We start from the raw sequence: 14,214 nt of genomic DNA on the forward strand, positions 1-14,214 counted from the left end.
ATTATGCAGCAATTAAAGTGTACATCATTCTCTCAAAGTAACAGGGTTACAAAATGCCTAAAAGTAGCAAATAATATCCAGGTTCATGCTTGGATATGGACATGATGCGGTAAAGGACACTGCTTCAGTATTGTCATACATTTTTCATGATTTGAGATTCAAGAATTTGTAATATGTACACTTTAATATCTAAAACTACTGTAATATACACAAGATTGCTCGTACGATCAAACGCTTAGCTTGTGTGTTCTCGCGGATGCTGTAATGGATTTCAAATAAAGATAAATAAGAACAATAAATAATAAGAGTATTAGAAAGTTGTCGTGGTCATATCGAACATAATCGTAGACAGAGATTCTACAGATTTGGGTGAGGTTATATTTAATTGTGTCGTGGTTATATATATATGAGATGAGTTATTGTGAAACTCAAGGCAATATGCAGTGTTCATCATTGGCATGATGTTCATCATGGTCATCATGTTCGTCATGGTCATGTTCATCATGATCATCATGTTCATCATGGTCATGTTTAGCATGGTCATCATGGTCATGTTTATCATGGTCATCATAGTCATCATGGTCATGTTTATCATGGACATCATGGTCATGTTTATCATTGTCATCATGTTCATCGTGGTCATCATGGTCATGTTCATCATGATCATCATTATCATCATATTCATCATGGTCTTCATGGTCACCATGGTCATGGTCATCATGGTCATGATCATCATGGTCATATTCATCATGATCATCATATTCATCATGGTCTTCATGGTCACCATGGTCATGGTCATCATGTTCATTATGGTCATCATGGTCATGTTCATCATGGTCATCATGTTCTTCATGGTCATGTTCATCATAATCATCATGTTCATCATGGTCATGTTTATCATGGTCATTATGGTCATGTTCATCATGGTCATCATGATCATGTTCATCATGGTCATGTTTATCATGGTCATGATCATCATGTTCATCATGGTCATATTCATCATGATCATCATATTCATTGTGGTCATCATGGTCATGTTCTTCATGGTTATCATGTTCTTCATGGTCATGTTCATCATAATCATCATGGTCATGTTCATCATGGTCATGTTCATCATGGTCATGTTTATCATGGTCATCATGTTCATCGTGGTCTTCATGGTCATCATATTCATCATAATCATCATGGTCATGTTCATCATGTTCATCATGGTCACGTTCATCATGTTCAAGTTCATCATGTTAATCATGGTCACGTTCATCATGTTCATCATATTTATCATGGCATCATGGTTACATTCCAGCGTAGTTCCCTAATGTGAGGCTTCTTGTTTTAGAGCTGTGTTTAGATTTTTGAATGATCCACATGAGTGTCCCAATAAAATAAACGACACTTGCTAGCTAGTCAGAAGGGAGTATTTCTGGTGGCCATGATGTAAGAGCAGTAGCCGGACTGTGTTAACTGGGCTAACCGGAACACTAGATTGAGCAGTCTGAGTGGAGAAATAGACAAAGACCCTCACAACAATAAGCAAGTGTCTAATGAGAGCCTGTCTGTCAGGCGCGCCTGCCAGAGGCGACATGGCAGGGGCTTCGAAGCTTGTTTTCCTAACCATTTCTCTGTAAATGTCTGAAATGCCTGGTCAGTGGCACCAGCGGGGTTGGATGCATGACCTTTGGGTGCTAACGATCATACCACCTAGAACTCTGAACTTTAAAAGAGAGGCATTGTGCCATGGCAGCTATCATATGATGTGTTCTTTTAAGCCTGTCTGTCTTCCTCAAAGGGCAAACATGTTTACAATGACAGATTAAAATACAAATGTGCATAGTATTCTCAAACTCGCTACAGCCATCTTGAATGAACCTCTTTCAGCCTGCACTTGAATCTTTGCCTTAAATGGACTTAACCAATGTGATTTTCACTCTGAGTGAGTATCAAAGTGAATCACTTTGGAGGAGAAATATAACGGCCCATGTGGTCTTGATTGTGCTTTATATCAAATTAATCCCTGTCTGATAAGAAATCACAACTTCCTGACAAAGAGATAACAAACCCGTGGCAGGGATGCAGGCTATATAAGTATTGCATTTCCCCCTAGGAGCAGGGATAAAGTGTGCACTTTTGCTTGCATAAGTCTTAAGTGCAGCGTGGGGGGAGTCAGATTTAATTCCTGTGTGTGATTTTTCATCACACTCCTCCTCCCTCGTTTCCTTTCCTCATCTCTCCTTTCCCCCCTCAGACCCTGGAGTCTTTGGACAGCGGCAAGCCTTTCCTCTCCTCCTTCTTTGTGGACCTTCAGGGAACAATAAAGACGCTGCGATATTTTGCTGGATGGGCTGACAAGATCCACGGCTCCTCCATTCCAACCGGTAAGGTAACACTTGTCCTGTCCCAAACGTCTCACTGCAGTGTAAAACACACTGTGAGTCACAGCTCCAGGCGTAAAGCAGATGCCACCTGGAGACATGCGGCAGTTTAATATCACAACGGACACGCGTTTTGTTAGAACACAACCGAGAGGCGGACCCTTAATCTGTCACTCAAACTTTCTCTGGTTATCACATGCACTGCCTCACTCTCTCATTTAAATTCTCTCACTGAAATTCTAATTCCGTCCAATTGTCTCACTCCCTAACTCAGACTTTCTCTGGTTATTAGTCTCACAGCAAAGTCAACTGTCTTACTTTTTCGTTCACATTCTTGCACTGAAAGTCTTAAACCAGGGAGTGGCGCAACAGAAAAGTGATGATGCCACAGCCACCCGGAAGCTCAAGAGAGCAAAATTGGCCGTACTTTCAGGGAAGAAGGGAGGGGTGGCATATTCTCTCCCCTCTGTCATTCACACCAATCACAGATATCTACAAGCTCATGCATGTGGAGATGGGTGGATAGCTCTTTCCTTGGAGTATGCTACACCTCACACAGAAGTTCACACTAAAACTTGCCTGTCTCACACAAACAGTCATAATTTCGCTCTCAATCTAACTCACTCCTTTAATCTAGGTGTTAACTCTTTCACTCAAAGACTTGCTCAAACATTTTAATCTGTCTCATGCTTTCAAAACAATCCCACTCTTGACTGTCTCAGTAGACAACTAAACTTCAGCCAGTGGTATAATTTTGCAGTAGCGTCCCATGTTTGTGTTCCCATGCAACCCTGGTGCAGTAGAGTCTGCCGTGTTGAACTCGGAAGACAGAGGAGCAAAAACGGCTGGTGCAGAGTGTTTTCTCTGAGGATCGTGGGGTTACGGAGGTGTTCAGTGGGTAAACACACCGGCTCCCTCAGCAGTTATAAATCTGCACACTAATGGCTGCCCTCCTACTGAGCAGCGCCACCATTGGATCACAGTGACAGCTCCGGGGCTGGGAGGGCATGGGGGGGGGGGGGGGGGGTATGGCGGGGCTGTTCTGGCTAATTTAGCTGTTTGAAAGAGACACAGTGGGGGGCCTGGAGACTACTGGACAACAGTGGATTCACAACTCTGATATCAGAGTGCAACCATTAGTGTGTGCGTGTGTGTGTGTGTGTGTGTGTGTGTGTGTGTGTAGCTGTCTTATGGGTCCATGTGTGTGCTACATAGGTTAAAGAGCGTAGAGATATTTAGTTGGTTGTTTGGGTAATTGATGTACATTCTTACATGGTTTGTCACTATTGTTCTCTGTCCAGATATTAGGTTCCCTGCTCTGAGATTGTCTACACTATTCACAGCTCACACACATGTATGTTGGGAATTAATCAACACCAGTGATTCCATGTTTTCCAATTTTCCTACTTTCTTAATTATATCCAGGAATAGAATCATTTTATTTTTTTAGGAATAAATGAGTGATAATATAATGAACTGGCAACCAGAGAGCAGCCAGAAAAGAAAAAAAAAAGGAAAAAAAAAACATTTTGTGGACAACAAATGTTTGTACTCCAGATCAAGCACACATGCAGACTATCACAGTTTTAAAGCTTTCCATGTGTCAAATTAGATACGTATATACGAGATGAGCATGAATAACTGTCTAGTGAGAAAATACCTCGGATGAACTAAATTAAGTGTGAAGCATTAGACATTTTGGTGTAAACTGTCCCATCATGCACTGAACAATAGAAAGAACAGACATGAAGCCTAGAGACGTGTGCTTTATCTCTCACTCATGCACTCTCACTCTCTCACCAAAATTGCCTCAATCTTTGATTCAGCCTGTCTCACTTTCTCACATATCTTGTCTTACTCTTACACAAAAATGGCTTCCTTTACAAAAAAGAAGTTTATTCAAGTGTGCTTCTAGTATACTTCTTTTAAACTAAAAATAAGAGAGTATGCTTTCAGTTTACTTTTTATTTACTTATCAGAGATATACTTAATAAAGTCATACATAAATATACTTGGCTTATACTGAAAAGTACGGTATATAGAAATATCTAAGTATATTAAGCTTATACTTAAACTTTTGATCAAAAAACAAAAGTGTCATAAATTATTAAAATATTTGTGCCTTATGTTTAAGTGTACTTGCCCTGTAGTTGTGCTTCAGCATTGTTGACTCTTAGGTATGTCTGTGGTTCCATATAAGGTTTATTTTTTATTTTTTTAAATTTCTCCTGAGTGGGATAATTATTTATTTATTTATTTATTTATTTATTTATTTTTCTTTAGAGCTTGGATGTCAATTTCAGTTGTCACTGCCATGTTTTTATACTTTGGCATTTAATACAATGTTGCTTTAAATGTTGATTTTTAAAGAAAATGAATATGTTCTTAATCCTGAGTATCTGTTGTTATTTTGTGAATTCGTACCTTCATAACGTCATTGTAACTTAAGGTACAAAACACTTAAGTTGTCTACTGGTAGTGTGCATGAGGTAAGGGTTAGGGCTAGAAAAACAATAGTATACCGAGAAGGGTCACTGCAGTATACTTCAAAACTAAAAAGTGGACTAGATGTATATAACCAGTAACTAATAGTATATTTCCAATATGCTATAAAGTATACTTTTATAAACTAAAAAGTGGACTGGAAGTGTGTAACGAGTAAACCAATAGTATATTTCCAGTATACTACAAAGTATACTTTAATAAACTAAAAAGTGGACTAGAAGTATAAAACAAGTAAACTGATAGTTTATTTCCAGTATACTATGAAGTATGCTTTTGTAAACTAAAGAGTTGACTAGAACTAGTAAACTATTAGTATATAATGCCGCTTTTCCACTACCAACGCGGCTGAGTTGGGCTGAGCCGTGCGGTGCTGAGTTGGGCTGAGTCGAGCTGAGCGGGGCTGTTGGAGTTGCATTTTGACTACAACCGCGCTGAACCGTGCTGGCTGGAAGTGGGTGGACACATTGGGTGGAGTTAGCGAAATTGGGTGGACGTCACGTGATGTCGTTAGGCAGCGCAAACAGTGACATCAGTGACCTTTTAAGCGGTAGTCTCACGACCCGGATAGTAAACAATAAACATGGAGGACATGGAGTCGTTAGTGTTGCTGGTCTTGGTGTTGTGGCTTGTTGTCACCGACAACGCCAACAGATACTGGCAAGAGCGTATAGATGAGGCGAGGCGTATAAGGCTTCAGAAATTCTCGTAATTCGTAATTCTTCTTCTTCTGGGTTTACGGTGTTTACAGATCCCAGCGTGCTCGCGGGGCGTGTGTGGGCGGGTGAGGACACTCCTCCTCACTAATCAGTGCACAGGGGAGTGTCTGCTCACGCCCCTAGCCCCACTCGGCTCGGTTTGGCTCGCTTCAGCCCCACTCCAAAACCGTGCGAGTTTTGGGTGCTAAGCAGGGCTGAAGCGAGCTGAGTCGTGCTGCTTTGAGGTAGTCGAAACGCGAGCCGTGTCGGGCTGAAGTGAGCTGAAGCGAGCTGAAGTGAGCTGAAAAAGGGTAGTGGAAAAGGGCCATAAGTTTACTTGTGGTATACTTGCAGTATAAAATAAAAAATACTAGTTGTATACTCAAAGTTTACTTCTCTTAGACTTAAAGTATACTTTTTATAAACTAAAAATGGGCCGATTTAGTCCCAAGAAGTATTAGATTAGTTTACTTATAAGTATACTGTAAGTACATTGATATCAGTATACTTGGTACACAAAAATATACTTAAGGAAATATACTTTAACTTTGCTTAAGTAAACTTAATAAAATGAACTTGAAGTATAATTCTTTTTGATAAGGGTTCTTTCACTTTGTCTCTATTTATTTCACTCACTCAGTCTCAATCTGCCACTTAAACGGTCTGACTCTCCAACTCAGGATGATTCAATCTGCCACTGAAACAGCTCTAATTGGTGACACAAAAACTTTCTCACTTTCCATGTGTCATTCTGTTTCAGTCTCTCCTCGAACTTTCCACTCAGACGCACTCAAACATTCCTATTTTTACACTGTTTCACTCAAATCTTAATGCTCCTCATGTAAACTGCCTCAAGCTCTGAGTGAGACAAGCACAAGGCAACTCAAACAGTCTTACTCTCACGTCTCACTTCCATGCCCAAACTGTTCCGAAAACATCATCACCACTTTCTGATCGTACACCAGCTAGCAGTGAGCCTTGTTACAGTCCACATTTCTGCAAACTAAAGCTGAAGAGCAGAGTGGAAGAGTAGAGAGGAAGAGCGAGTCCCTAGTGAGTGAGCGAGCACACCGCTGTGCCTTTGTTGTGTTGTTAAACCAAACTCGCATAGCGGGAACTCGCCGCATTTCACTTTATTTCATCTCCAATCTAATCCGTAATAGAATTACAGGACAAACAAACAGCATGTGTGTCTTTGGCACACTCTTATCTGGCCACCAGGGGAGATGAATCATTGGCTCATCTCTACTCCAGATGCCTCATGCTAGCAGATTCCTCCAGTCAGGGCTGCAGAGCTCAGACATGTTCACACGGCCTTACTGATCGAGCCTGGAGTCTTATATATACAGTGTCATGATTTATTCCTGTTTTGTGTAACTCATAAATGAGAGTAGAGCCTGATTCCTGACCACTGTGCACATTCCTCTTCTCTCAGCTCACACAGAGTACAGCTCTTAACCAATATCATTTGTTCTTCTTCATCTTTATCTGTTTGCACATGAGATTATAAAAGCATGTTCTTTTTATCATCATTAATGGAAGGATAATGTCCTGGTATTAGTTTTGGTTCTGTGCCAACACCCCATGTTTAAGATCACTTGTACTTTGGTCGCTTACAGATGGAGGGTATTTATCATTCACCAGACACGAACCAGTCGGAGTGTGTGGACAAATCATCCCAGTGAGTATTGGTTTATTTTTCACAAAAAAGGGTAAACTCAGTCTTTGGAGCACAATCAGCTTTTTGACTGTTTTTTAATCACTAATTTTGTTTAATTTAATTTATTTAGCGTTGCCATAGAGAGATATATATGTGTTTATACATTATGGCTGGGAAACCACTACAGCTTGAGCCAATTACAGTGGCCCAGTTGTACCTAATCTGCATGTCTTTGGACTGTGGGGGGAACTGGAGCACCCAGAAAAAACCCACGCAGAGAACATGGAAACTCCACATAGAAAGGCTCCTGTCGGCTATGAGGTTCGAACCTGGAACCTTCTTGCTGTGATGCAACTACACCGCCCTAGTGACATACAACATACCCAGAGCAGCCTGGGGAGCAGTTGGGGATTAGGTGCCTTGTTCAAGGGCACTTCAGCCATTCTTGCTGGTCCAGGGAATCGAACCAACGACCTTTTGGTCCCAAAGCTACTTCTCTAACCAAAGCTGCTTCCCCCACTACTTGTTGTAGTCAGTATCCATCCATCCATTATTCATAGGCGCTTATCCTGTTCTACAGAGTTGCAGGCAAGCTGGAGCCTATCCCAGCTGACTATGGGCGAGAAGCGGGGTACACCCTGGACAAGTTGCCAGGGCTGACACAGAGACAAACAACCATTCACACTCACATTCACACCTACGGTCAATTTAGAATCACCAATTAACCTAACCTGCATGTCTTTGGACTGCGGGGGAAACCGGAGCACCCGGAGGAAACCCACGCAGAGAACATGGAAACTCCAACACAGAAAGGCTCCCGTCGGCCATGAGGTTCGAACCTGGAACCTTCTTGCTGTGATGCGACTACACCGCCCTAGTGACATACAACATACCCAGAGCAGCCTGGGGAGCAGTTGGGGGTTAGGTGCCTTGCTCAAGGGCACTTCATCCATTCTTGTTGGTCCAGGGAATTGATCCAGCAACCTTTTGGTCCCAAAGCTACTTCTCTAACCAAAGCTGCTTCACCAGCTACATGTTGTAGTCAGTATAATTTGTTTAATCAGATAGCACTCAGAAATCCAAGTAATTCTATGCTGAACTAGCCGGAGTTTCCCAAAAGCATCATAGCACAAAGATCATCCTTAAATGGTAGAACGAGCAGCACAATGTACGCTCTCTGTCCTAGTTAAGATGCTCTTAGCGTTAAGAGGCTTTTGGAAAACCCACCCCTGACCAGTGGCATTATTGCATGATGAAACAACATTGCAGTTGCTTTTACTCTCCCAGTTATCTCTACAGCTCATCCAGTTCTTGTTTTTTTTTTAAGATACAGTGGAAAATCATTCAAAGCGAATGTAGGATAGAGAAAGAGATAATGGATTGGAATGTAAACCCACGTACATGTAAAAGGAAGGTCTCATGACATACATCGTCTGCTTCAGTAAAAAGGAAAAGATGACAAAGTTTTCACAAGCAGGGAGTAACTCTCCTTTTACAGTGCATGAACAGTCAAAGACGTATGAGTGAGTCAGCAGCTTTAAGTATGATTGATTAAGCAACTATACAGTAAAGGCATGTGAAGGAGGGATTGGTCACTCAAATAAAGATAACATTGGGCTGAGTTTCTGCACTCTCTTTTTGCGTAGTGGAATTTCCCCTTGATGATGACGGCATGGAAGCTGGGGCCAGCTCTTTGCTGCGGGAACACAGTGGTCCTGAAGCCAGCCGAGCAGACCCCCCTCACCTGCCTCTACATGGGTGCGCTGATCAAAGAGGTACAGCAAATGTTCTCCAGTGCACACTTGTAATAACCCACTGATCAAAGAGGTCCATCACTACTGACACTACACAATAACAATGTCTACAGTAACACGGCAAGGCCAGTGAACACACACGCAGCGCTCTGATCAAAGAGGAAAAACACAGTGACATTATGACGTACCAGCAGTGATGGGCTGACTCAAGAGGAGCATTACAGGATAATTATAGCACAGCGGTTAAACATGCTGACTACCCATAAACAATACAGTCACATTAAGTATCATTTCTATTAAGGCCCAGAATACAGTAGTGAAACTACTGTAGGTATGTGCCACTATGACATTTTCATACCATGATGACTTCCTAAATAATCCTTTATTATCTCAGAATGTTTCATTTTTAAATAATGATGGTTTATTTCATTATTTTTAAGTGAGCTTTTTAATTACAATGGGAGCCTGGCAAGTAGCACAGGACACTGGCAGGAAAGGAGGAAAAAAAATAGAAAACAGACATAATACATAAACTAGAAATAACATGAAAGATAAATTACAAAGTAAAGGTAACATACAGTGTGTTGCAAAAGTATTCATCCCCCTTGGTGTTCGTCCTGTTTTGTCGCATTACAAGCTGGAATTAAAATGGATTTTTGAAGGGTTAGCACCATTTGATTTACACAACATGCCTAGCACTTTAAAGGTGCAAACTGCTGATTTATTGTGACACAAACAATAATTAAGATGAAAAAACAGAAATCTGGAATGTGCATAAGTATCCCCCCCCCAAGTCAATACTTTATAGAGCCACCTTTTGCTACAATTACAGCTGCAAGTCTCTTGGGGTATGTCTCTATTAGCTTAGCACATCTAGCCACTGGGATTTTTGCCCATTCCTCAAGGGAAAACTGCTCCAACTCCTTCAAGTTAGATGGGTTGTGTTGGTGTACAACAATCTTCAAGTTATGCCACAGATTCTCAATTGGATTAAGGTCTGGGCTTTGACTAGGTCATTCCAAGACATTTAAACGTTTCCCTTTAAACCACTCCAGTGTACTTTTAGCAGTATGTTTAGGGTCATTGTCCTGCTGGAGCATGAACCTTTGTCCCAGTCTCAAACCTCTGGCTGACTCAAACAGGTTTTCCTCCAGAATTGTCCTGTATTTAGTGCCATCCATCTTTCCTTCAGTCCTGACCAGCTTTCCTGTCCCTGCAGATGAAAAACATCCCCACAGTATGATGCTGCCACCACCATGCTTCACTGTAGGAATGGTGTTCTCAGGGTGTTGGGTTTGCGCCACACATGGCGTTTCCCATGATGGCCAAAAAGTTCCATTTTTGTCTCATTTGACCAGAGAATCTTCTTCCATGTGTTTGGGGAGTCTGCCACATGCTGTTGGGCAAACTCCAAATGTGATTTTTTTAAGCAATGACTTTTTTCTGGCCACTCTTCCATAAAGCCCCACTCTGTGGAGCATATGGCTTAAAGTGGTCCTATGGACAGATACTCCCATCTCCACTGTGGATCTTTGCAGCTCCTCCAGTGTTATCATTGGTGTCTTTATTGCATCTCTGATTAATGCCCTCCTTGCCTGGTCTGTGAGTTTTGGTGGGCGGCCTTCTCTTGTCAGGTTTGTAGCGGTGCCATATTCTTTCCATTTTGCTATAATGGATTTAATGGTGCTCCCTGGGATAGTCAAAGTTTGGGATATCATTTTATAACCCAACCCTGATCTATACTTCTTCACAACTTTGTCTCTGACCTGTTTGGAGGCTCCTTGGTTTTCATGTTGCTTGCTTAGTAGTGTTGCAGAGTCAGGGTCCTTCCAGAACAGGTTGATTTATACAGACATCATGTGACAGATCATGTGACACTTTGATTGCACACAGGTGGATCTTAATCAACTAATTATGTGACTTATGAAGTGAATTGGTTGGACCAGCTCTTATTTAGGGGTTTCATATGAAAGGGGGTGAATACTTATGCACACTCCAGATTTCAAATGGTGCTAACCCTCCAAAAATCCATTTTAATTCCAGCTTGTAATGCGACAAAACAGGACAAACACCAAGGAGGATGAATACTTTTGCAAGACACTGTACAGACAATAACAAAACAGAGACGAACAGATAAAAAAAATATTATTCTATCCACATTCACTGGATATGAGCAATCACGTGCTCTGATTGACTACTCTACTACAAGGCTATCAGCTCATATACCATGAGTAGAGAAAAGCAAAATGGTGGCGCGTGTTGCTGAACCAACTGAGGACGAAATAAAAACTCTACTCAAAAACAAACCCCCCAAAAATACAAAAAAGCAACAAAATATGGAATGAAATTATTTGATGGTAAGAATGTATCTTTTTTATTTTTCAATAATTATTATTATTGTTATCACATTTTTCACAAATTGCTACCGGTTTTGCCAGTTTGTTTACATTCATACATACATTTTTTTTTCGTTTCCGTTTCCGGTTGAGAGTACGTCATGCGCGTTCTGGCTGCCGCTTCTCACCAGAGCTTTTTTATTTTATTTCTTTTTCTATTTTTTTTTCTGTGTGTTTGTGTAGTTTGATGTTTGTTTGAGTGTTTTGTCCGCCGGTTGTGGTGTAGCTCCGGACCCAGTTTTGGGCGTCGGTTCCCTCCAGGCCTTGGTTCGCTGTGGGCGATGCCTGCGCTCCCAGCTATGGACTGCAGTGAGCTCGTTGCTCATTTTACACCGTGGTTGTCCAGTGCTCTGTGCTTTAACGCTTGGCGTGATGTTCCGAGCGATGTTGCTCGGTGGTGTCGCGGCGGCTGTGCAGGTGGTTTGGGACACACCAGCGCTCTGCGTGGCGGAGCTTCTCTGCTCGCTTTGTGGATCCATGGCGTGGTGTTCGAGCGATGTTGCTGACGGCATCACGGCGGCAGTGCTGGAGATGTGGGACTTGTTTTCGTGCGCCTTTTGGTGGGACTGTGGCTGCTACACCACGGGAATTACATCCTGACCCCTACTTGGTGGACTTTTTACTTTTTATTTATTTATTTATTTATTTATTTATTTATTTTTTATTATCTTTTTTTTCTTGTCTATAATTGTAAAGCGTCCTTGGGTTTTTTGAAAGGCGCTATATACATTTAACTTATTATTATTATTATTATTATTATTATTATTATTATTATAAGCAGAGTGGTTTTGACGGACGTTTTGTATAAAGTTTTTATTTATCAAACTTGCAAAAAATAAAAATACTCTGTTTCTCAAAATCCAGCGAATGTGGATAGAATAAAACAGTTATTCCACTCAATCTCGTCGTACATGGCTTATAGTCAACTCGGCGCTACGTGTCTCGTCGGCTATCAGCTCATGTATGACTCGATTTCGTGGGATAACTGTTAAATAGTTAATTAGAGGAAAAGCAGGTATATACATCAGCTAATTGTTCTGCGTATTACAAAATAAAGAATGCATGTTTTAAGTGCGTCAACTGGGATCAAATATATGATCTTTGAAATCATGTTTAAGTGCTTTGTTGATCTGTATACGTCATCCCATATGAGCACATCTCCTTCCTCTACCTCCTACACTTCGACTGAGATGTTATTATTCCTCATTGTCTGTCTTCCTCTGGAACTGTGAAACGTGTCCTGTGTCTTTTTGATGTTTTGTCCATACACTCTTTTCCCTGAGCTGGAGGGACAGCGGGATGGGTGTGGATCCCTCCACCCCCAAAGACCTGTGGTGATCTTGGCTCATCCTGCTCTCTTTCTCTTACTTTCTCCCTCTGTCCTCTAAAGATTGTTTCCTCTCTTTCTGTTTGTACAGGCCGGTTTTCCACCAGGGGTGGTCAATATTTTGCCGGGCTTTGGGCCAACAGCAGGAGCCGGCATTGCCTTACACATGGGCATAGACAAAGTGGCTTTCACTGGGTCAACAGAGGTAGGTTTTCTTTACAGATGCACAAAGTTTAAGTTGCTGTTTTGTTGACAATGAAGTGGTTGCTAGCACGCTAACTGATGTCATACAAGTAAATGCAAAAGTAAATTCCAGCCTCCAGAATGATTACTAAACTCAATTTTTTATAAAATTGACTGCTAAAATTAACGCTTCCGCCATTTTGGCAAAACCTCTATAGAATGCACAGCCAAAGTAGCCGTGCTATCTGATGATGATGATGATGATGATGATGATGCAAAGTCACGTCATAGTTCACCAAACTTTTATCTTCATTTATTTACACTACAAATCTGTGAGATGTGAGTGGGGAGTCAAACTCTCGTGGTTACCAGAGGACTGCCCCCCCCATTGTAATCCTAGCGATATAATTAGCGAGAGACCGAGGGGTACTGAAGCGGAGATCGGCACCACACCCATGTGCCTCAAGAGCTGGTTACAGTGGTGCTTAAAAGTTTGTGAACCCTTTAGAATTTTCTGTATTTCTGCAAAAATATGACCCAAAACATCATCAGATTTTCACACAACTCCTAAAAGTAGATAAAGAGAACCCAGTTAAACAAATGAGACAAAAATATTATACTTGGTCATTTATTTATTGAGGAAAATGATCCAATATTACATGTCTGTGAGTGGCAAAAGTATGTGAACCTTTGCTTTCAGTATCTGGTGTGACCCCCTTGTGCAGCAATAACTGCAACTAAATGTTTCCGGTATCTGTTGATCAGTCCTGCACACCGGCTTGGAGGAATTTTAGCCCGTTCCTCCGTACAGAACAGCTTCAACTCTGGGATGTTGGTGGGTTTCCTCACATGAACTGCTCGCTTCAGGTCCTTCCAGAACATTTTGATTGGATTAAGGTCAGGACTTTGACTTGGCCATTCCAAAACATGAACTTTATTCTTCTTTAACCATTCTTTGGTAGAACGACTTGTGTGCTTAGGGTCGTTGTCTTGCTGCATGACCCACCTTCTCTTGAAATTCAGTTTGTGGACAGATGTCCTGACATTTTCCTTTAGAATTCCCTGGTATAATTCAGAATTAATTGCTCCATCAATGATGGCAAGCCGTCCTGGCCCAGATGCAGCAAAACAGGCCCAAAACACGATACTACCACCACCATGTTTCACAGATGGGATAAGGTTGTTATGCTGGAATGCAGTGTTTTCCTTTCTCCAAACTTAACGCTTCTCATTTAAACCAAATTGTTCTATTTTGGGCTCAGCCATCCACAAAACATTTTTCCAATAGCCTTCTGGCTTGTCCATGTGATCTTAGGAAACTTCAG

General features: G+C 41.5%; 1 protein-coding gene across 1 annotated transcript in view; it reads left to right on the forward strand.

Moving 5' to 3' along the window:
• aldh1a2 (aldehyde dehydrogenase 1 family, member A2) overlaps positions 1 to 14,214 on the forward strand; it is a 48,002-nt gene that overhangs the window by 15,790 nt on the left and 17,998 nt on the right. The window contains exons 4-7 of the mRNA XM_060911644.1: positions 2,243 to 2,372; positions 7,189 to 7,250; positions 8,876 to 9,004; positions 12,798 to 12,911. Coding sequence (XP_060767627.1) covers positions 2,243 to 2,372; positions 7,189 to 7,250; positions 8,876 to 9,004; positions 12,798 to 12,911 — 435 coding nt within the window. The remainder of the gene's footprint in view (positions 1 to 2,242; positions 2,373 to 7,188; positions 7,251 to 8,875; positions 9,005 to 12,797; positions 12,912 to 14,214) is intronic.

Source organism: Neoarius graeffei, chromosome 27 (genome assembly GCF_027579695.1).
Source record: "Neoarius graeffei isolate fNeoGra1 chromosome 27, fNeoGra1.pri, whole genome shotgun sequence".
Classification (NCBI taxonomy): Eukaryota; Metazoa; Chordata; class Actinopteri; order Siluriformes; family Ariidae; genus Neoarius; species Neoarius graeffei.